This window comes from Glycine soja, chromosome 9, assembly GCF_004193775.1.
Source record: "Glycine soja cultivar W05 chromosome 9, ASM419377v2, whole genome shotgun sequence".
Classification (NCBI taxonomy): Eukaryota; Viridiplantae; Streptophyta; class Magnoliopsida; order Fabales; family Fabaceae; genus Glycine; species Glycine soja.
The window spans coordinates 37,855,510-37,877,489 of NC_041010.1; the positions used below are offsets into that span (position 1 = coordinate 37,855,510).

General features: G+C 32.2%; 2 protein-coding genes and 2 pseudogenes across 5 annotated transcripts; 3 read left to right on the forward strand and 1 right to left on the reverse strand.

Annotated features, from left to right (window-relative positions):
* Positions 1–69: 69 nt before the first annotated feature.
* On the forward strand, positions 70–4,647 carry LOC114368724 (glutamate decarboxylase-like). The gene is made up of 6 exons (XM_028325964.1): positions 70–230; positions 367–571; positions 1,304–1,504; positions 2,004–2,472; positions 3,300–3,352; positions 3,921–4,647. Exons 1-6 carry the CDS (start codon positions 136–138, stop codon positions 4,392–4,394), a joined length of 1,497 nt encoding a protein of 498 aa, XP_028181765.1. The 5' UTR covers positions 70–135; the 3' UTR covers positions 4,395–4,647.
* Positions 4,648–5,546: 899 nt separating this feature from the next.
* On the forward strand, positions 5,547–8,660 carry LOC114368726 (pentatricopeptide repeat-containing protein At1g73400, mitochondrial-like). Of its 4 annotated transcripts, none has more exons than XR_003657397.1 (4): positions 5,547–5,639; positions 5,806–7,823; positions 7,905–7,988; positions 8,222–8,660. XR_003657397.1 is itself a non-coding variant. In XM_028325965.1 (2 exons), exons 1-2 carry the CDS (start codon positions 5,584–5,586, stop codon positions 7,562–7,564), a joined length of 1,815 nt encoding a protein of 604 aa, XP_028181766.1. In that variant the 5' UTR covers positions 5,547–5,583; the 3' UTR covers positions 7,565–8,060. The 4 variants fall into 4 exon arrangements, 1 of the variants encoding a protein (XP_028181766.1); XR_003657398.1 differs by having other exon boundaries at positions 7,914–7,988; XR_003657396.1 differs by having other exon boundaries at positions 5,806–7,988.
* A 2,526-nt stretch (positions 8,661–11,186) lies between these two features.
* On the forward strand, positions 11,187–13,828 carry LOC114368461 (annotated as a pseudogene).
* Positions 13,829–15,250: 1,422 nt separating this feature from the next.
* LOC114425690 lies at positions 15,251–17,329 on the reverse strand (annotated as a pseudogene).
* Between the last annotated feature and the right edge of the window lie 4,651 nt (positions 17,330–21,980).

The following is a 21,980-nucleotide window of genomic DNA, read 5'->3' on the forward strand; positions in this document are numbered from 1 at the left end:
TGCATGGAATTTAATTAACCTTCTGGATTCTACCCAAAAAAAGATTAAAAAAATTATCATCTCCTAATATAATATAAGTGGTGACCCTGTTTCAAACTTAGATAATTGGCTCAGAAGAAAAAAAAGCATCCAAAAATGGTTCTCACATCCACTGCCACTCACCCAGATGAAAAAGACCAGAGCCTAAACTCTACTTTTGCTTCCAGATATGTGCGTGATCCTATTCCAAAGTACGTTCCTTTTTCTCAGAACTTCACACTTTGTTGTTGGTCCATTCTGTTGAAGAAAGCATAAAACAAATATATGGGTTGGTTTCTATTGAAACGAGGTTAATTTCTTTGTTTGTGATGAAAATGTTGAGAGCAGATTCAAGATGCCAGAGAAATCAATACCAAAGGATGCAGCTTTTCAGATAATAAACGATGAGTTGATGTTGGATGGTGCACCAAGGCTCAACTTGGCTTCGTTTGTGACCACTTGGATGGAGCCTGAGTGTGACAAGCTCATAATGGCTTCACTTAACAAAAACTATGTTGATATGGATGAGTATCCTGTCACCACTGAGCTCCAGGTCTGTCTGTGTGTCACTTCTCTCTCTTCCTTGAGTATTTTGGTGTCTTTATTATATCTGATTATGACATTTAGGTCCTTGAAGTTCGGTCTGTCAAAAAAGGTTTTTAAAAAGTAGTCTGTAACTGGAATTTTGGCAGCAACGTCAAGTTCAGGTCTTCATGACCACAATTGTAGCTGCATAGGCCGTATTTGTCTACAATTTTCTGCGATATCAAGGATGGGGAGAAGACTCTGACCGAAATTTAAAACCTTTGTTAAAATAAATAGAATTGTTTGAAATATGTTTTATTTTTTTAAGTTATTATAGTGGGAAAGTGTTTGACTATTCATTTGTTTAATTATGTTGGATTTTAGTTTGTTGTATGCCAAATATTTCTATTTTTTCCCCTTCCTTTGCCCCCCTAAAATTATCATTCTCCTCTCAAATTGCCTTTTGGATAAAAGGGATTTTTTCAAAGAAAATGTAGGGTATTAAGAAAAATAAAGTACTGCTGATTTTTCTGATACATATGAAAATTTAGTATATCTGATGGTAACTTCTTAGATCTTATGTTTTTTGTTGTCAGATGAAGATTCATAGTAGATTACTTTGTTTTAAGCAAAATCATTGCATACCTATGTTCTGTATCTGAAGTTCACTAGTAAATTTGAAGTCTGTAAAACTGATTATTTTCAGATGAAGTTTTTGAGACTGAAAGATTGATTAGTTTCATATTGTTAAATTCTGCAGAACCGTTGTGTTAATATAATAGCAAATCTATTCCATGCTCCTATAAGTGAAGAGGAGACTGCAGTAGGTGTGGGAACTGTGGGGTCATCAGAGGCAATAATGTTGGCAGGTCTTGCTTTTAAAAGGAAATGGCAGACAAAGAGAAAAGCAGAAGGCAAACCATATGATAAGCCCAATATAGTTACTGGGGCTAATGTGCAGGTGGGTCTCAAATTGTGTTTGATGCCATGTAGTTTCAAACAACTTTTAATTTGTGTTACGTGCATGATCATATAATGGGAAATAGGTACATGTAATCTAGTATGTTTACTTTGAAATATAGTAGAAGTGTAGAACCAAAGTGCTTTAGTGATTAATGTGGCACAATATAGTTAAGAATTCTCTCAATAACCCTTTGTACTGCTTACGGAATTCACCGAACCACATGCTGCATACTGGTTCTCTTTGAGAAAGTCCTATAATAATAACATTTTTTTTATCGTCAAATGTTTATTGTTAGTTTGTTAGTTTTTGTTAGCAGAAGGAATTGAACCTGTGACCATTCTCTCCTTCCATTCTTTCTTAACCACCCAACCAACCTTTTATCTCTTCCTATAATAATAATGTAAAAAGTGACGAATTGCGTAGCCATACCAAGTATTTGGTAACTATGTGCCAGACTTTGGGGCCTTTAGACCTCAATGTTTGATGTTCGTTGCAGGTTTGTTGGGAAAAATTTGCAAGGTACTTTGAGGTAGAGCTCAAGGAAGTGAAACTCAAAGAGGGATACTATGTGATGGACCCTGCGAAAGCTGTTGAAATGGTAGATGAGAACACCATCTGTGTTGCAGCCATTTTGGGATCAACTATGACTGGAGAGTTTGAGGATGTGAAGCTTCTCAATGAACTTCTCACTGAAAAGAACAAGGAGACAGGTTGGGATACCCCAATTCATGTAGATGCTGCCAGTGGGGGGTTTATTGCCCCATTTCTATATCCTGATTTAGAGTGGGACTTCCGTTTGCCGTTGGTGAAAAGCATCAATGTTAGTGGCCACAAGTATGGTCTTGTCTACCCTGGTGTTGGTTGGGTTGTCTGGAGGAGCAAAGATGACTTGCCAGATGAACTTGTTTTTCACATAAATTATCTTGGATCTGATCAGCCCACTTTCACATTGAATTTCTCCAAAGGTAACAAATATATGACTTGATACATGTGTTTGATTTTTTTTATGCAATTAATATCTTTGTATATATATGCTGTTTAGGCGGTTTGTATATGTCTCACTTTTTTTTTATCGGCAAATGTTAATTATTAATTTTTAGTATTTTTGTTAGCAGAGGAATCCAATCCTCGACTTTTCTCTTCCTCCCTTCTCCTTTTACCATCAAGTCAATCTTATAACTCCTTTGTATGTCTCATTGCCAAAGTATTTAGTTCAAAATGCAATTAATAGATGTTTTGAAGAATCTCTCTCTCGCTTTCTTTGTCTAAATGATAGAATCCATCAAAACCCTTTTTAAGTGAGCAGCAACTATCTTATTTCAGCTTAGAGTGCTATGTTATCTCTGATTCAATAATGCCTTGCTGTCTGAAAAAAATGATGTTTTATTGAGAACTTTAGATTGAGTTTGCCCTTTATAATTTTGAATCTGCTTAAGTCCTACCCCAAAATGTAGATTTTATGAGACCTCTGAATGTTATTGCTAAATTTCAAACAGATTTGTTTGAGTGCTGTTGTTTGCAAGCTATTTTTGGGAGGAAAACTTTGTTTCAAAACTTGTGTTCTTGTAAACAAAATCCTGTTCAACCCCATAGAATTTGTCTGCATCATACATGTGATAAAAAGGGTTGTGTGTATACATCTAATTCTTTAAATATGTTTATTAGATACTTGTAATAATAAGCATGGGGAAATCCATTAGTGTTATTTGGTTTCTATGGCAATCATATGAATGTTTTAGCATAATATTCTTTTTCTTTTGTCCTTCACATTTCTTTGTATTTCTGTTGACAGGATCTAGTCAAATTATAGCTCAATATTATCAATTGATTCGGCTTGGCTTTGAGGTAATCGTTTCACTTTTTTCTTTGTCGTATACTCATACAGAATTCACTTAATAATAGTTTTCAATTACGGCTGTATGATATATGGGATTTGGCTTACTAGATTAACTTGTTTAAAAATCAATAACATCGACTTCATGACAAGAATGATATTCACCAATCACCAAAGTTACAGCTATTAACATGAATGAAACCATTAGTTCAAATGGCCAAAACTTTGGCTAAACCAAAATCAATGTAACTTATATTAATATGCAGATGCATCAATTTTCTTGGTTGTTTCTCCCTGTTATCAAATCCCAATGAAGATATACAAGAAGAGAGTACTTGATTAGTTTCAAAATTCATCAGTGTCCACAAATTTGATTGATAAACCAAAATTTAGAAATAACAACTGCACGGTGAATGGTTTAGCGACATCCAAGGCAGAATTGCACACATATTTGCTTCATTGTGTAAACATTACGAATAATCATACACTTCATGTTAAATTGGTACCTTAGTGCCATTTTGTGCAATATTTATTTCCTCTTACACATTTGGTTATTCTTCTTGCTCTTATGAACACAAGGGTTACAAAAATATCATGGAAAATTGCTTGGAGAATGCAAGAGTTTTGAAGGAAGGAATTGAGAGAACAGGGCGGTTTAACATCATCTCAAAGGATATTGGCGTGCCACTTGTAGCCTTTTCCTTGAAAGACAGTAGCCAACACACGGTGTTTGAGATAGCAGACCATCTGAGAAAATTCGGGTGGATAGTTCCGGCCTATACAATGCCACCGGACGCGCAACACATAGCGGTCCTCCGGGTGGTGATCAGGGAGGATTTCAGCCGTGGCTTGGCCGAGAGACTTGCTGCTGACATAGAGAAGGTTGTGAAGCTCTTGGACACACTTCCTAGCCCCCTCACTACCAAAGTTGCTCATATCACAGCCATCACTAGTGAGACTAGTGAGAAGGTTAAGAGTGCAATAGAGACTCAGAAAGAGATTGCTTTGTACTGGAAGCGACTTGTGGATGGCAAGAGACTTGGAGCATGTTAGGCTTACCATATATTTTTGCCTTATGGCAACCTTGTTGTGAGTTAAGTTGGTGGTTTGTTATCTATGTGCATATATGTGAGTGTGTAATGGCTATGTAGCAATAAGCAATGGCAATGCATGACGGATTCTAGTAGTCATTGCTGTTCTTGCTTAAGAGAACATTTTCTCTTTTGTCTTTTTGAGGTGTTAGTTTGGTACTCCTGAGAAGGCACTATTATCATATAATATTATAATGCAAGTAAATTTTATTAAAGATGAAGGAAAAGAGAAGTGGAGGAAAAAAAACATTTTAAAGACTCAAGATTATAGTTGTGAATCAGTTTTATGTGTTACTAAAACTTTTCATCAGTATATAATAAAAACTGATATACATCTTAACCATAATCTTTTTACGAGAAGTTCTATTAGTTATGTTACAAAAATCTACTAAACCAAAATAGATTATATTATTTATTGAATTATCTTTTACGATAATAGTAGCTTATACCAAAAAAATTAAGAAAAAAATGTTTTTAAATTGTTGAAAATATAAGAAAAAGAATATTGCGTCATTTGTATAAAGAAATTCCATTGATCTTAGCAGTTCAACAAAAAATATATTTATATTTTTAAATATTATCATTAATTATTGATTAAGGTTTAAAAGACATGTGAGTTGTGCACAATAAAAAATAAAAAGAGAGAGTGTACATGAGAAATGTTAATTTAAAAGACCCACTCAAATATAGAGGTTATCAATTGCAATGTATGACTTTTTTTTAACTTTAAATTTTGAATCCATATTTAATGTAGGTTTTTTTAACCTGATTTATCAATGAGAGCAAACTTAGCCTATAAGTACTCACTAAAAGTCCCCAAAATTTATTTTTATAGGACTCAGTTTTATTTTAGAAACCTAATTGAATCCAAATATATTTTACTTGACTTATCACCCACAACTTGTATAGGTCGACCAACATTATGTCCAGTAACCTATTTATGTCACTTTAACTCAAATACATTTTTAGATCCTGAAAAAAAAAAGAGAAGACTTTTAATACATAGTAAATAAATTAATCTGACAATAAATTAAAATTAAATTCATAAATAGATAGATAGACATAAATTATTAATTTTCTCAATCATAAAATAAAAATAAAAGCTCGATGTCACACATGAAATAAAAAATTCAAAATGATGGTGCAGGTCTATGGTTTTCCTTCGTCCCCTTTTCTTCGTCGAAACGAAGCAGCAGCATCCACCACAGTAAGCTCCTCTTTCTCTCTCCCTCTGTTTTCAACTCAATTCACAGAAAAATCCACACATACCCAGATATCAAAACTGCATCTTTCTTTCTGAACCCCTTTCTCACTCTTCCTTCGTTGCCTTCAATTTCAAAACCAAAAATAACGATGATGGGTATGTTTTATAGGTACATAATAAATTCTCTGAAAAACCCTTCCTTTTCATCACTCACCCACCATCATTGTCAGGTCTTCAGAAATAAAGTTCTGCAACAAATTGAAACCACACTTCAACATACAAGGTTTTCACCCTTTCATCACCTTGCTCATTGCCAAAGGCCTTCGTTATCTGATAACAAATCTTCCTGTGTGCACTTGATTCAATATTCGTTGCCCTTGAACTATTATTATATTGCTTGTCATGTTTCTAACCGCCATTATTGTTCAGAAACTGTTTCCATGAACAAAGATCTTAGTTGTAGTGAGAGTGGTGTTGTGGAGGGTAATGGTTTTGAAAGTGACGTTGATAAGGTGTATAGCATTGTGATGGATAATTTAGCTGGATTTAACAATATGGAGAATGCTCTTGGCCAATTGGGGATCCCTTTGTCCACCCCTTTGGTTACAGGGGTGTTGCATAGGCTTAGATATGATGAAAAAATTGCACTTAGGTTTTTCACTTGGGCTGGTCATCAAGAGGATTATTCACATGAACCTTGTGCTTATAATGATATGATGGACATCTTATCTAGTACTAGGTACAAGGTGAAACAGTTTCGGATTGTTTGTGATGTGTTGGAATATATGAAGAGGAATAACAGGACTATGGTTCCGGCTGAAGTTCTCTTGGTGATTTTGAGAAAGTATACTGAGAAGTATCTTACTCATATGCAGAAGTTTGCAAAGAAGAAGAGGATAAGGGTGAAGACGCAACTAGAAATAAATGCATTTAACTTGCTGCTGGATGCTCTGTGCAAGTGTTGCTTGGTTGAGGATGCTGAAAGTCTATATAAGAAAATGAGGAAAACGGTCAAGCCTAATGCGGAGACGTATAATATATTGGTTTTTGGGTGGTGTAGGGTTAGAAACCCGACTAGAGGGATGAAATTACTGGAAGAAATGATTGAACTGGGTCATAGGCCTGACAATTTCACGTACAACACTGCCATCGATACCTACTGCAAAACAGGTATGATAACAGAGGCTGTAGATCTTTTTGAGTTCATGAGGACAAAAGGTTCAACTATATCTTCCCCCACTGCCAAGACTTATGCAATTATAATTGTGGCTCTTGCCCAACATGATAGAATGGAAGATTGTTTTAAGCTTATAGGGCATATGATTAGCAGTGGCTGTCTTCCTGATGTTACAACATACAAGGAAATAATTGAGGGAATGTGTATGTGTGGAAAGATAGATGAAGCTTACAAGTTCTTGGAAGAGATGGGAAACAAAAGTTACCGACCAGATATTGTTACTTATAATTGTTTTCTCAAGGTCCTTTGTGACAATAAGAAGTCTGAGGATGCCCTTAAACTCTATGGAAGAATGATTGAATTGAATTGCATTCCTAGTGTCCAGACATACAATATGCTGATTTCAATGTTTTTTGAGATGGATGATCCTGATGGGGCATTTGAAACTTGGCAGGAAATTGACAACAGGGGTTGCAGACCGGACACTGACACATATTGTGTGATGATCGAGGGGCTATTTAACTGCAATAAAATGGAAGATGCTTGTTTTCTTTTGGAAGAAGTGATAAATGAGGGAGTAAAACTGCCATATAAAAAGTTCGACTCCTTTTTGATGCAACTGTCAGTGATTGGCGATCTCCAGGTCATTCATAGGCTCTCAGAACATATGAAGAAATTCTATAATCATGGTATGGCAAGGCGTTTTGCACTAAGCCAGAAGCGTAAGAGCTTCAGTTTAAGAGGGAAATAATAGTGCTAGAAATTTCTTTGTCATTGTGCTATCTGTCAGAAAAATTTGAAGGGGCAGAATTAGGGGGTTCTTATCATGATAGGTCAGACAAATATTTTCTGGAAGCATGGCAGGTTTTAGTATTAACTATTTCAGATACTGCCTTCAAACTTGCCCTGCATTACATATTGAACTACTTCATGATGATAACTAGTTGCATCTTTGAACATGTTCTATTGGTCATGCCATTTGCTGCCAATAATTTTTGCACGAAAAAAATGTAAGTCTCGATTTTTTTTTATCCATCTAGAGAAACAATGGAAGCTGTCATGACATATTTTGATTGTGCGATGTTGGTTAGTTGATGCAGCCTAAAGGCGGGAAGATCCATGTATATATTTTATGGTTGCATCTGAGGACAGAGGTTGCGCAGATTTGCTTGATGGTAAAGTTTGTTATCTGGTCAAGAATTTGTTAATTACTTCAGCACCAAAGTAATACAATTTATAAGATTTTATCTTGCATTTTTTTTGGGGGGGGGCATAGTTTACTTTGACTTTTTCAAGTATCTTCACTTCAATAACGATACCATATACTTTTTCTCTTCAAAATTTTTGGAACCTTCTATATTTCTGTTTGCATAATGCATGTCCTCGTTTCTTTTTATGTTTCTTTCAGTTAGGAGGCTTGTTTGTTTTGTTGGAGATCCAGTTGTGGAAGGATGGGGTTTCTTAAAACATGTCAGGCCAGTGTCTTAATATATGATTAAGATCATTGTCTGTGAATGTTTTCTCTATTTTACAAACCATTCCACAAATGTATGCTTATATATTAGAATGTATTATGATTCATGTTTTAGCCTTAGTTGAAAGCTGATGTTTATCCTGGGGATTTCTTTTTCCTCAGCTAGGCAAAGATTTCAAAGTATTCATGTCAGGTAATAATGGTTCCAGTTTGGCTACATTGAGTCCACCATTGCTAAGCTGTGAGCTAAATCAATTACTATGTAAACTATCTTGTCTTGTGAAAAGAGATAGAGAAAGACCAATAAGGATATTGAAGGAAAATATTAAAAATAATCTTTGGTAAATAATATTTTTGAGAATTTGTTTTTTTTAATAGAGCACAATCGCATCGTGTGATCCTTGTAGCCAATATCACCTAGTAGAATGAGGTCATTATTGGTGTTGACAAGCATTACATATTTGGAGATAATTAAAAAGAAACATTTTTCAGTTAATTTTTTCTTATTTATCCCTGAATTAGATAATTTAAATACAAATTTAATTACTACAAATAATTTCATAGTCTTTTCTTAAATAAATTTACTATGGAAATTCAATTATTTTAGACAATATAAACAAAACAGATGATTTTAAAATCACATTTTTATAATATAAAACTAATTTTACTTTATTAAAATAATCTCTAATTTAAACAATTAATTTCTATAAACAAAACGCGTCTAACTTTATTCAGTACGAACCAAGCTAGTCTATTCGAGTTAATTTTATTTTAGCTAAGTGGTCTTTAATTAAGCTTATAAAACATATTCAAACTAAGAAAGTAATTAAAGAAAGTGAAATGTTGACAAGTATATTACCAAATAAAAACAAAAAAAAAATAGAAATGTTCATAAGTATCCAATATATTTTCCATTGGTTAAAATATAATTATAATTTTTTGGAACAAAAAATATTATCTGGATTTATATAGGTAAAAATAGGTTAAGTCAAATAAGATTTTGATTTTTTTATGTCTAGCCTAATCTAAGATTGATATAGGCATTGTTATAGGCATTTAGGTCAATTATGTTATAAAATAATTAATGTCACTATATATAACACTAAAATTTATAATTTATATTTAATACACATGTAAATTTACATAATAAATTTTATGACAATTAATTTTATTCTATTATATTTAATGTACAAAAATTAATTATCACAAAATTTATTATGTAAATTTGCTAAGGTAATTTTGAAAATAACAAAAAATGTTGGGTGTACAAGAAAAATGTTGGATGCACAAAATCATATAATGGGCTCAAGGGGATGAGCACTTTGGGCTACTACTATTCCCATTTCATAATTTTCTAAGTTCACTCCCACGTTTCCTTATCATTTTTCTCTCAAAATTACTATTAACCGAAGCACATTTATGTTCACAAATCACAACACAATGGAAATATGTTTCAAATTTTTTTTGTAGGGGTGTGCCAAAGCAATACAAAACATACACACGTTTTTGTTTCATATTGGTTCACAACACAAAATGGAAATACAAAGAAAAACACATTTCAATTTTGAATCGTGTTGCGAATACAAAAAAAAAAAAAAAAATCGTTTGTTTTAAGTTAATTTGCATCATATGTTGTCAACTAAGCTAGATTGTTTGGGTATCCTACCTGATTTGGTACCTACTCTTACATCTCTATATATATAGTAAGGATTTCTTCCATTATCTTAGGTTGGGCCAACAATTGTGCTCTTTCTATTTCAGAAGGATGAGTAGAGAAATAGTTCCAACCAAACATTTTGTCAAGCTTCTCCCACAATATGTCTGAGATTCTGTCAAGCTTTTTCTCCCACAATATGACTGAGATTCTGTCTTCCTCCTCCAACAATTTCCCATGCTCCTCCCACATTTCGACTGCCACCCGGGGATCATAGCCGGCTGATGCCATCAACATCAATCCAATGTAGTCAGCTTCTTTTTCAACCTAAATTTGTGAATAAATTGGGTTGTTACAAAAGTTGTAGCCCAAAAAATCATAAATTAAAGATACATCACCATTATTAACCCCTCTCCTTTCCATCCCAATGTTTTCTTTCATTTCAAACGAAGTGTTAAATGATGAGTACTAAGTTATGTGACACCTAGTGGGATAAGGCTTTGTTGTTGTTGTTGTAATATTGGAAATACCCTTTTAGATGCAAGATGAAACTAGTTTTTGTGTTTGTTATCTTATACACCTTTTGTCTTTATGCCTAACCTGTGATGGAGTGATGCTACCTGCACAAAATCACAAGTAGCTGCATGATTTTAATAGGGAAATATCTAAGTAGTCCTGTTTGAATTCAGAGAGAACCACTTGTGTATTTGTAGGCTTAGTTTTGCATAGAGCTGTATACATCATTTGATGGTATATGATATGCTTGCAAGGAGGGAGGTATGGTTTCTTTAGTTAATCTCTTGGAGAAAAAATAAACTAATAAATATGAGATAAGAAAGCCATGGTTTATAACTTCAGTGTTTATGGAATTAAAATTCATCGTGTTTAGAAAAACAGAATTTCACACATAAATGTCATTAAACATCAAAAAATAAAAGTTAATAGTTTTTGTACTTGAAAATTTACATGAATGTGTGATAATATTAATATTAATTGGACTGTCAGTAGGCTTTGTTTTTGTATTGCTTCTGTTGACTGTTTTGCTAGTTTGTAATTTAAATCGTATAATATAACTTGTAAGGTAGTATGGAGCAATTTTTTACCTACAGAATAAATTATGCGTCGAGAAAAATTGACCTTACCTGTTGGCTGTTGCCAACTTTTAAGGTTTTACCTTGCTGTTTTGGAAGTGCCAATTTTCTCCCCTATATGTTATTTTTAACCAATATTTTCCTTTGAATATACATGCCTTGTGAAGAAGAATTGTTTCAAGTTTCAACATGCTTACCTATTGATGACTTGAAGGTTGCTAATAGCAAAGGAATGAACAACTTTAACTTCCGTTTTTGAATGCTTTCTTGCATTCTTGAACCTATATATAAAGGCTTGTGTCTTGATTATTTTTTCTGAAGTTCTTGGACTTGTTGAAGTTGATTTAATATCGACAATTAGGTACATTTGTTCTTCTGACATTTTCACTATGATATCTGCATAATTGGTGTGTCTTTTTTTTCCTACAAGTCTTAATATGTGGATTTCCTCCATTGGAGGATAGAGATAAGTAACTTGAATTCCTTTCAGGGCATGACTTTTTGGATGGTGGTATTTTTACCAAAGAGGAAACTGCAACCTTACTTTGCCCTTCCTTGTATTCAGCCGGCACATATTTAACTAAGGGGGTCTAGCTCAGTTGGTGAGCAGGGTGTATGAGTGCTATAAACCACCTGGAACCATATTCAATTCTTACTCATAAAAAAAAAACCTGACACATTTATTTTTGTTACAAAACCTTAAATTTTTTTGGTATCATACTCCAAGGAAATATATTTTTCCTATACCTTTGCAATAGATCAGACTAAGAGAGATGGAGAAAGGAGCAGTCAATGACATGTTTGTTATACTTGCTGATATTTGGCTAGACAATGAAGAGGTAATTTGCAATGTTGATTTGTTTCTCTTCCTTCCTTTACTCTAGCACCTTGTCGTAGCTTGATATAATTTCAATGCTGTTTTTTTTTTTTTTTTTTCTGTTGAGAAGGCTTTGAGAAAACTAGAGACTGTTCTGGATGATTTTGAGAGTGTGGAAGTGGTACCTTCATTATTTGTTTTCATGGGAAACTTCTCTTCTAAGCCATGTAACCGTTCATTTCATTCTAATTCGAGCCTCAGGTGAATTCGACTTACGATATGTTTGTATTTCATTTATTAACAGTGATGACTATAAGTCTGAAACTAGGACAGCATTGCTGGTATTAGACCACATTATTTGATGTGTCATGTGTCATGATTAGTATAACTACTAGTTCTAACAACATTGCCATTAAGAAGAGATATTTTATTATTGTGTTAAAAGGTAAAAAATTATCAAAAACCTTAATATGCAGAATGTAGTTTGGTAAGCTAGGTGAAATGATTGCTTCCCATCCACGGCTAAAAGAGCACAGTAAACTTCTGATTATTCCAGGTCCTGATGATGCAGGTATTGACATTGTTAATAAATTAATTACCCCGCGCCTCCTAATTTTTTTTCCAGGTCCTTCGACAGCTCTTCCTAGGTGTGCTCTTCCAAATTATTTAACTGAGGAGCTCCAAAAGCACATCCCTCATGCCATATTTTCAAGCAACCCCTTCAGGTTAACGTTACATTTTAAATAGGATTGTATGGAACATTTTTATCTAACTGCACATTTTGTGCTATATAGTTGCTATGGAAACTGATTCTTTTTACAATATATCATATCTGATTGGTTACAGGGTTAAATTCTATACACAAGAAATTGTATTTTTCCAGCACGATCTGCTGAATAGAATGTGACGCTCTTGTTTGGTGCCTCCGTCTACAGAAGAAACTGATGATCTTTTTCAGCATGTAATTTGTCCTCCTGTGTGTTTTATAATCTATTAACTTTAGATAACTTTTGTTTTTCAGAATCTAAAAACTCATGGTTTTTGAGTTCAAATTGCAGCTTGTTGCTACCATAACTCATCAAAGTCATCTCTGTCCACTCCCTCTAACAGTACAACCCAACATATGGAATTATGATCATTGCCTTTATCTTTATCCAACTCCTCACACGGTACTGCTTATATTTGATTTTTTTTTTACTTTTGTTAAAGATATTTGAATCATATTAGGCATTATAATAAGCTGCATTGCATACTGACCATAAATTCCAAGTTTTTGGGCCAAGTGTCACAATAGAAGGGTGGCTGATGAAACTGATATGCATTGCTTGAATGGTTGAATCTCTAAACTCATTTCTTTTTCTTCTTAATGGAAGTAAATAGATCAGAGTAGGCAAATTCAGCATATCTTTGAGTCACTACATTTTCTAACTTTTTGAACAGTTGAACTTTGTATTTTGAGAAAGGAAAACCAAAAAAGGCCCTAATGTTAAATAACAATTTCTTATATCCGCTTTCTACTCTATTTGGTATTTTACATCTCAAGACCTTGAAATAATTTTTAATAAACCATGCAAGTGAGCTGTACAAATGACTGATGTAGTTTATTAGTATATTTTAGCTCTTAAAACCCAGAAAGAATGCTCTGACGCTGATTTCTTTGTCGTGGTCTTCTGATGCAGATAGTCTTGGGCGACAGAAGTCTGTGGAATGCATTCAAGAACACAGAAATCACTTACTTTAATACTAGTTCCTTCTCAATTGACAGCACATCTGTGGCATACTGTCCTTGCTCTCAGGAAGTTAAATTGTTAGGCTTGTAAACCGACCATAATATATGTTGGTCTGTCTCAGACATGCTATGCTGACTTCACTATTCTTTATATGATTTACTTACTCATAGGGATGCCAATGCCATAAAGCAAAAAATGTGTTTTTCAAATAGATACGATCAGTGATTATTGATTATTAACCACGGATTATATGATTTACTCATAGGGATGCCATATACCAAGGAAGGCATAACCATGATGACAGAATGACAGATTAATTTTCATCAACGTTATAACTATGCTTATAAAGTTAGAAAATGCAGTGACTCAAAGGATGAGTTGTTATTATGAAAAAATTTAACCACTGAAGGGAAACAAAAAATCAATCCCCAAAACATTGTTTTCTGTAAAAACATTAGGGCCTTTTTGGATTTTTTATTACTTTTTTTGTAAATAATTACAAAAAAATATTTTTATTTTATGATTTGAAAATATATATATATATATATATATATATATATAAAATAAAATTAGGATTTTTAGTGTTGTTATTTTCTATATGAATCTTTGAAAATAAAATTAAAGTAAGAAAGTTTTTTTTTTGTAATTATTTAAAAAAAAAAAATAGACATTAAAGAAATAAATATATGACTTTATTTGATAGCATAGAATAGAGATATCAATTTCTTAAATAAGTTTCAATATCTTGATTTTAGAAATTAGTCTTTGACTAAAAGATAGCTTAAGGAATTTTTTTTAATATATGACTTGTTATATGGATATTTACATTACCTTTTAATTAAGGTAATGAAAAATAATAATCATGCTACATTAATGCATATTTTCATTACCTTAATTAAAAGGTTCATGTAACATGAACCTTTTCCTTAAATAAAACATGGACCTTACAGAGTAGACCTCTAAATTTGTTTCTAAAACATTATTGGTAATTTTCGAAATTATATAATTTTCACCTTAATTTTTACAAAATAACAAATGTTAGTAATATTAGTCTTTAGAGTTTAGACGCCAAACATATTGTATGAAAAAAATTAAAATAATTAGGCATTAGTTTGTCCATCAAATTTCTCAAATTCAGACTGTTATAAATGATTTTACACCTGACAGTGGTGTAGATGTTAAATCTAAGAAAAATATTAAAAAATAAATTCCACATGTAAACTCATTCCCAGATTTAATAATATTAAAAAAATCTGAGAATAATATTAAAATTTATTTCACTTCTTAATTCGAGATTTTATATAAGTTTTATTTGAAATTATCATAAGAAAAATTGACAGTAAATTAATTCATTTTCTATGCTTAGAATTATAAGTTTGAGTTCGACACCAATGCTTCCTTCGTTTCAAAATAAAGTTTTTTCGCAAAAATTATGATCAGTAATAAATAATTATAATAAATTGAGTGAAACAATTATATTAAATTATCTTTATTATTTATTCTCTGTCTTTTCATCACGTTTCTTTTTATTTAAAAAATTTGAAATTAAAAAAATGCTTCATTGAAAATTTAAAACATCACTTAATATGATTTCTTCTTTGTGTGTTAAATTGTCACTTGTTTTGAAATGGAGTATTATTTCCTTGAACGGCCTACTCCCCGATACTTATATTTTTGCATTAATCATATGAATGCATTTAGAACATCTATATGCAATCTAATAGTGTTGCACTGATGCCAGTGTGATTACATTTTGTTTCTCTAGTTTTTAGCATTTTTGTTCCAGCAAGTGATGAAATGTTACAACAAGAGTGCAAATGTTGAAGCAAGATACATCAAAAGAGGATACCCAAACAACAAAATCCTAGTTAAATAGTAGCCAAACTAATTTTACTTGTTTGAACATGCCTGATCAGTGCATTCCAGAACCACTGCCAGTGGTAAAATCAGTAGGCTTGCTAGAAGCCCATGAATAATCTTCAATAATCTCGTCCAACCATGAAACCTAACATGATCACCATCTAACCCAACCCTGGATTTTCATTTCACAAATGGCACCCCTGACCCAACTCTTGGGGCATATTCCTCATACCGTGTTCCTCCGAAAAACTGTCTCAAAAAGTATTCTTCATAAGGTACCGCTTAGCAAAAAAGCACCAGACAACAGCTGCAAAAGCAATAGTTGATATGGGATTGCAGAGCATTATTTGAGTGCCAACAGACCAAATGAGGAAACCACAGTACCGTGGATGACGGATGTAACTATATATACCATGAGTAATCAACTGGTGTTGCTCCTCGTGATATATCTTTATAAGATGTGTGAAGGCTTTCCCTGCTGTTAAAATTCCCATCTTCCTTATAATTTCCCCAATCACAACCAGTGCCAGACCCAAATCACTGATCACAGTGTTCCTTTAGCTCAGGTACTAAAACAATCTCAATGATGTATTCCAGCAATGAGAAGACCATTGCCACAATATACTGTTAGATAATCAAAAGAGACTTTAGAGTTACATTTGATCTCCCATGAATGACAGCTGCTAGAAAGTATTCAGAACCGTGAAACAAGGCAATCCCAAGGAACATTTGAGATAACTGTCTGGAAGCGGTGTAGCTAAGGATTTCTGTCATTTTTGCTAAATGGAGTCAGTAAGTATGCCTTGTTTTGCAGTCTGGTTAGTCCTAATAAAATTTGATATGCCACAGAAAGACTTGGCCGGTGAAACTATCTGAGGTACAGGGGTCAGACCTGAAAAAGATGCTTTGTATTGTAAAATTAGTACCGGAAATTGTATTCCGTCACCAAGAAAATGCTTTAAGTAGGACATCCTTAAAACAATGGATACACATAGATAAAAACAATTAAGTTTAATTCTCAAGCTTTCTCAAGCAATCAGTAACTTCAGAGCTTGTTTCGGATTAACATAATCACATTCTAATATGTCATGCATTACTGCAATGCAAAAATAAGATACAGGTTACAGGTTTAGAACACTGACATGGTGCTTGATTAGTGGAGGGCATTACCGCAATTATCCACAGCTTGACAAGCTAAATAAATTGTAACAAAGGCAACCAAACCTTATTCCACAAGGAAGGGTTGACTACACAAGATCAAACGACACCACTGGCTTCTATCAAAATCCAAATTTGCAACATATGTCATGCATTGTTGCAAATCTCTACATAATAGCCAATCCCAATCACCCATAAAAGATAAGGGCTGCACTAGGCAGTGGGCAACCAACTTAGAACTTTGTCAAATATTTATGACAAGCTAAATCTATTATATTGCAAATTTTAGTAGCTCTAATGTTCTACTTTTACCTCATTCTTTCAATGGTCAAAACATCTTTGCCTTGATGACAAAACAGGGTTATCTAAAACAGCTTTTAAAAATAAAATTACCCACAACACAAACAGTTAGAGTATAACCATGATGAAGCATAACATTAATTAACCAAAAATGCAGATGCCAATTACAAACACGATAACAGCAATTCCAATTAGGTGAATGAGTTCAAGAAATAATCAATTACACAATTACTTTACGGTGAATACCCCTTCCCAGCTCCGAGAATTATAGCTGATTGAAATTATAAATAAAAAGTATCAATCTAAGTGTCTAACAAAAAAAAGAAGAGGAAATAGAGAAAGAAGCTTCCAAATTACAGTACCAGATTTAATTCACCATTTCTGAAACAGCAACAATAAAGCAGAGTTTATACAGCAATAGGAACCGAAACACCTTACCGTATTGCGATTGTTCGAATCGCAACGTTGTGCTGAGATGATTGACGGTGGCGTGTGCGGAGAAATCGACGCAAAATGCGACACTCTGAAAAACCCTAACTAATTCAGCAACAAATGATTGCGCTAGCAAAATGGTCACACTTGTATTTGGTTTATTAATCACTCCCTCCATTCTCAAATATTCTTTTTTTAATATAAGAAAATTTTAATTATTTTTATTTATTTAATATTACTATATTTAAAATACTATTCATTTAATCGATATGATATACAATGAAATGTTATTAATTACTTTTCTCAGTTATCATCATTTTTATCCTTATATTTAATTTTTCCTTTTGGTATTTAAACTTAAAACAAAACACTTTAAAAAAAATATTTTTTCTAACCAGATAATTTACTCTTTTAAAAAAAGTGGAAATTTTTTCTTTAAGAAAACAGTTTAGTTAAACACAAAAAAAAATGTTTATTTTATTAAAAATATCTTTTAAAAAAAAAGTTAAACAGACATGCACTTATCATGCACTGAATCTTCATTATATATATATATATATATATATATATATATATATATATATATATATATATATATATATATATATATATATATATATAATATTGATGTGGTGGTGTTCTTCGGCAAGCTCTCGATGATATAATTTTTTAAAAGATAGAGATATAATTTTTCTTTCACAGAATGGATAAAGAAATATGTTAATTTCAATTTCTTTCATAACATACACTCTTAGGTACATGCTTGATACGTACCTTAAAAGTAATCATATGTATCCATTGACCATTGAAGTATTCAATTTATAAAAAAAAACAACAATTTTAATACATATCCATGAGTACCCAACATACGTATCCGGTACGTGGTACGTATATAACATGATTTTAGAAGTACTTCAGATAAAATTATCTTAACATCAAGTGGCCTAATTCCAAATCAAAGTGAGTGAGAAATCCACACCATTTAGACTGCGCCTAATCTTGAACACCCCTATCAAACTTTACACACTAGTGATACATCTACTTGTGATTCTCCATAACTAAAATTTTAATTCAATAATTAAACAATATTAACACACAAAATTCCAATAGCTACCTGAGTGATACAGATACTCGTGATTCTCCATAAATAATAGTTACAACCATGAGGTACTTGTCCTAATTCACTTCTGTTATCTCTGTATAACTTGTCCTTGGTTGTTAGGTCTAAAATAGTTATTAGTTAGAGATTAAATAATAATATCTAATAAGATCATGTCATCATTTGAAGTTTGTAAAGCAAAAAGTGAATTGGATGCAACAAATTAAGGGTACAGTTTGATAGCACTTAGGATCATTAAACTGCATTATCAGTTTCCAGTCAAAGATAAAATGATGATTATATGCTTTGTTTCAGTGCTTGCATGATAGGAATTGGAAAGTCTCATAAAAAGTAACTTTTCAATGTATTGCGTGAGCTCTCTTTTGTATTTAGTATAATTGATTTTTGACTGCTATGTGAATCAGAACAATAAATCCCACAGGAAAACAGTAAATTCGTGTATATTCCTTCATATGTGCTCTGGGATTTTATTATTTCTTCCTTTGTGGTGTCCAACATGACAATGAATTCAATTTCAAGTTCCTAACATGTGGAAAATTATGTTTGGTGAATAAGTGCGTGGAACAAACTTTAGTGACAGTATCACTGTATCTGATGTTGTCATTAAGTGATGCAAAAGACTGTAGAATCTTTATCGGCATGATTATTGTTACAAAGAAAATCAGCTTTCCACGAATCGAATTTATATTTATATTTATATATGATAAAATGTTGCAATCATCCTTACAAACCTATTATTTTCACCACTCAACACTTAAGCCGAAAGATATGGTCATAATAGGGTCTATGTTCCACATGTTATTGATAAATTCCACTACTCACAACAAAAGAAAAAGATTTCGTTAACTTCACATCAGTATTGGAATTCCTTATATCAATGGAACAATTCCTCCTTATATTTAGGTAGCTACATGTCACTTTTTGTTGGATAATGGGCCCTATCATTCATGTTACCAAATTCTTTTTTTGATTATATGCAAAGGGTTAAAATAGTTGTGTACTACGATTTCAGTACCAAAACATTAATCATACACGTAACTTTGAGGCCAAAATTGGAGGAATATACGGTATTAACTAATTAGAATTATAAAGGTGTTACAATATATTCCCGTCAAGGTCAATATATAGACCTATTGAATGTAAACCTGTCCTACATGGACATTTATATCTTTGTCCTATACCTAATACCCATAACCTTATAAGTAAATTGCACTCATTGTAGTGCATTCAATCTCCATTTCACTCACATGCTAGTCTCAAATAGTATTGACTATAAATTAATTAAATGCAAATAAATCAATATATAGCAATGAAAGAGACGACCAATGATATTGCTATATCAGGTAATATAAACTTAAAAATTGGAATTAGAGATGTAGGAAGTATGAAAACTGAGGGCCTATTAATCATTTAGAGTAAGATGGGTGGGTGTACCATTCTTGGGTCATGATAAAAAAAAAAAAAAAAAAAAAACCAATTCCTTGGAGCATTTGGAAAGTTGGTTTTCAATTTTCAGCATTTTGTCCGGTTCAATGGTGGATATAACTTCCTAAAACAGAAATACTTCTTCCAAATTTAGGTGACTGCATCAAATCTGAACCAAGTAGAGAAAATGAAACTTAGTCCGTTTATTTCAAGAAAATGTGTTTTATTTCCTTTTTCTTTTATGTTTTTTTATCAATAATTACAAAAGTGTTATTTTATTTTCTCTTGTTTTATTTTCAAAGATTTGTACAATAAATAAAAAAAATAACAGGTTTTATCATTCAAAACTAAAATATGCATCAACTCACACAAGATTATTTTAGTTTATACGATAATTTTGAATTTAAGCTCCAGATATGCACTTGCGTTAATATTTAGAAAAAAAAAATTATTAGTCATAACAATCCTATTTTGTTTAAATAAGATTGTGTCCCATATAAGAAAGTGTAACCTTAAAAAAATATTTGATTCGATAAAAATTTCTTGGGGGATAAGGAAGTTGGTATTCTGCATTGGCAGATCATGTCAATGTAAGCTTCATCCAATAGGAGTCCTTAAATTTATTCTCTCCTAAAAACCAAAAAATCACCTTAGAGTACTTAGTTGATCAACTGGCATGGATCTTTCAGCTGAAGCTTCACCATTTAAGCATCACAATCTACATTGACCTGACTTGGGGGGTTTGTTAATTAATTGGTTGGAATAAATGAGGAGACAGAAGGAGGAAAGTTAATTTGCTATCCATTTGGTTGTTATGTTTGTTGATGAGTTATCTTCCCGGTTAGGAGAGACTAATAACACAAGAAAACTCCTACAATGATATTTCTCAAATTAGCATGCAAGTACATGAGAATTTGAAGTTCTGGTACTTCCAAAACTAATTCTATGTAGCAGCATAATTGCCCCAGTTTATAAGGGGGAAAAAAGTAGGTAAAGCAGGTGAACAGTCAATGATCTACTTTGTACATGAAATGAAAGTTGAGAGTTGAGACTTCCATATCTATCATGCTGCCACGTGTAATCTATATATGCACTCTAATTTAATTAAAAATAATCCAACATCATACCCTGGATTATACTCTTATAATTCCATCAACTATATATCATCTATACTAATTACAGGAGACTCAATAATTATAATTCAGTTGATAACACATTAAATTTATCAAAAAAAACTTAAGTTTGATCCTCAAATAATATATTTTTGAGGAGAAATGAAAAACTTTAAATTTGATTAAATTCGGACCGAGAATTATAATAGTAAAAAAAAAAAACTAGAGTAACTACTACAATATAATACTTGTGTCCCCTTAATTGATATGTGACATGTGAAATATTTACAAAGAGCATATTATAAGCAAAGAAGACATTAGCTTCAATTCTCATGCTGCGATTGGAGTCTTAAAGAGAGAGAGGTTTTGTTGACATTTGAAGAAAACGGCTGCGTTAGCAATGACACATACCAATCTTGAGACAGATGGGTGGGTGAAAGATTTGGCTCACTTTTTAAACAAGCAATAACAATAATTGTGCAACTAGCTATAGGGACCGGCCAAGTTAGGCCAACACTCAATCCTTTGATTTTTGCTCTCATTAAATATAACGGAATGTTTACCAACACTTTAAGTCTCTTGTACTATCTATCACCTTTTTTATCGGTAAAAGTTAAATATGATATTAGAGTTTTTTAATATTTATATATTTTATTCCATCAACTAAACTAAATTAAATTGTCATATGTTTATGCTTATATGACCAAAAGGATATTTGGCATATATACTATTATTATACTTTAATTAGAATCTAATGATAATAGTGTAACTTCTTTTCACATTATTATTGAATCAATGATTGTGGATAAGTTTATTATTAATTTTTATAATAATTATTTCAAAAATCATAATTAAATAATATTTAATTAACCCTGAGTGTAAAATAATTTACACTAACATTATATGAAAATTAAATTTTATTATTATTAACTTGCACTTACATTATTAAGTGTCTAAGTCGCATGAATCAATTGACATAAATTAAATTATTCTG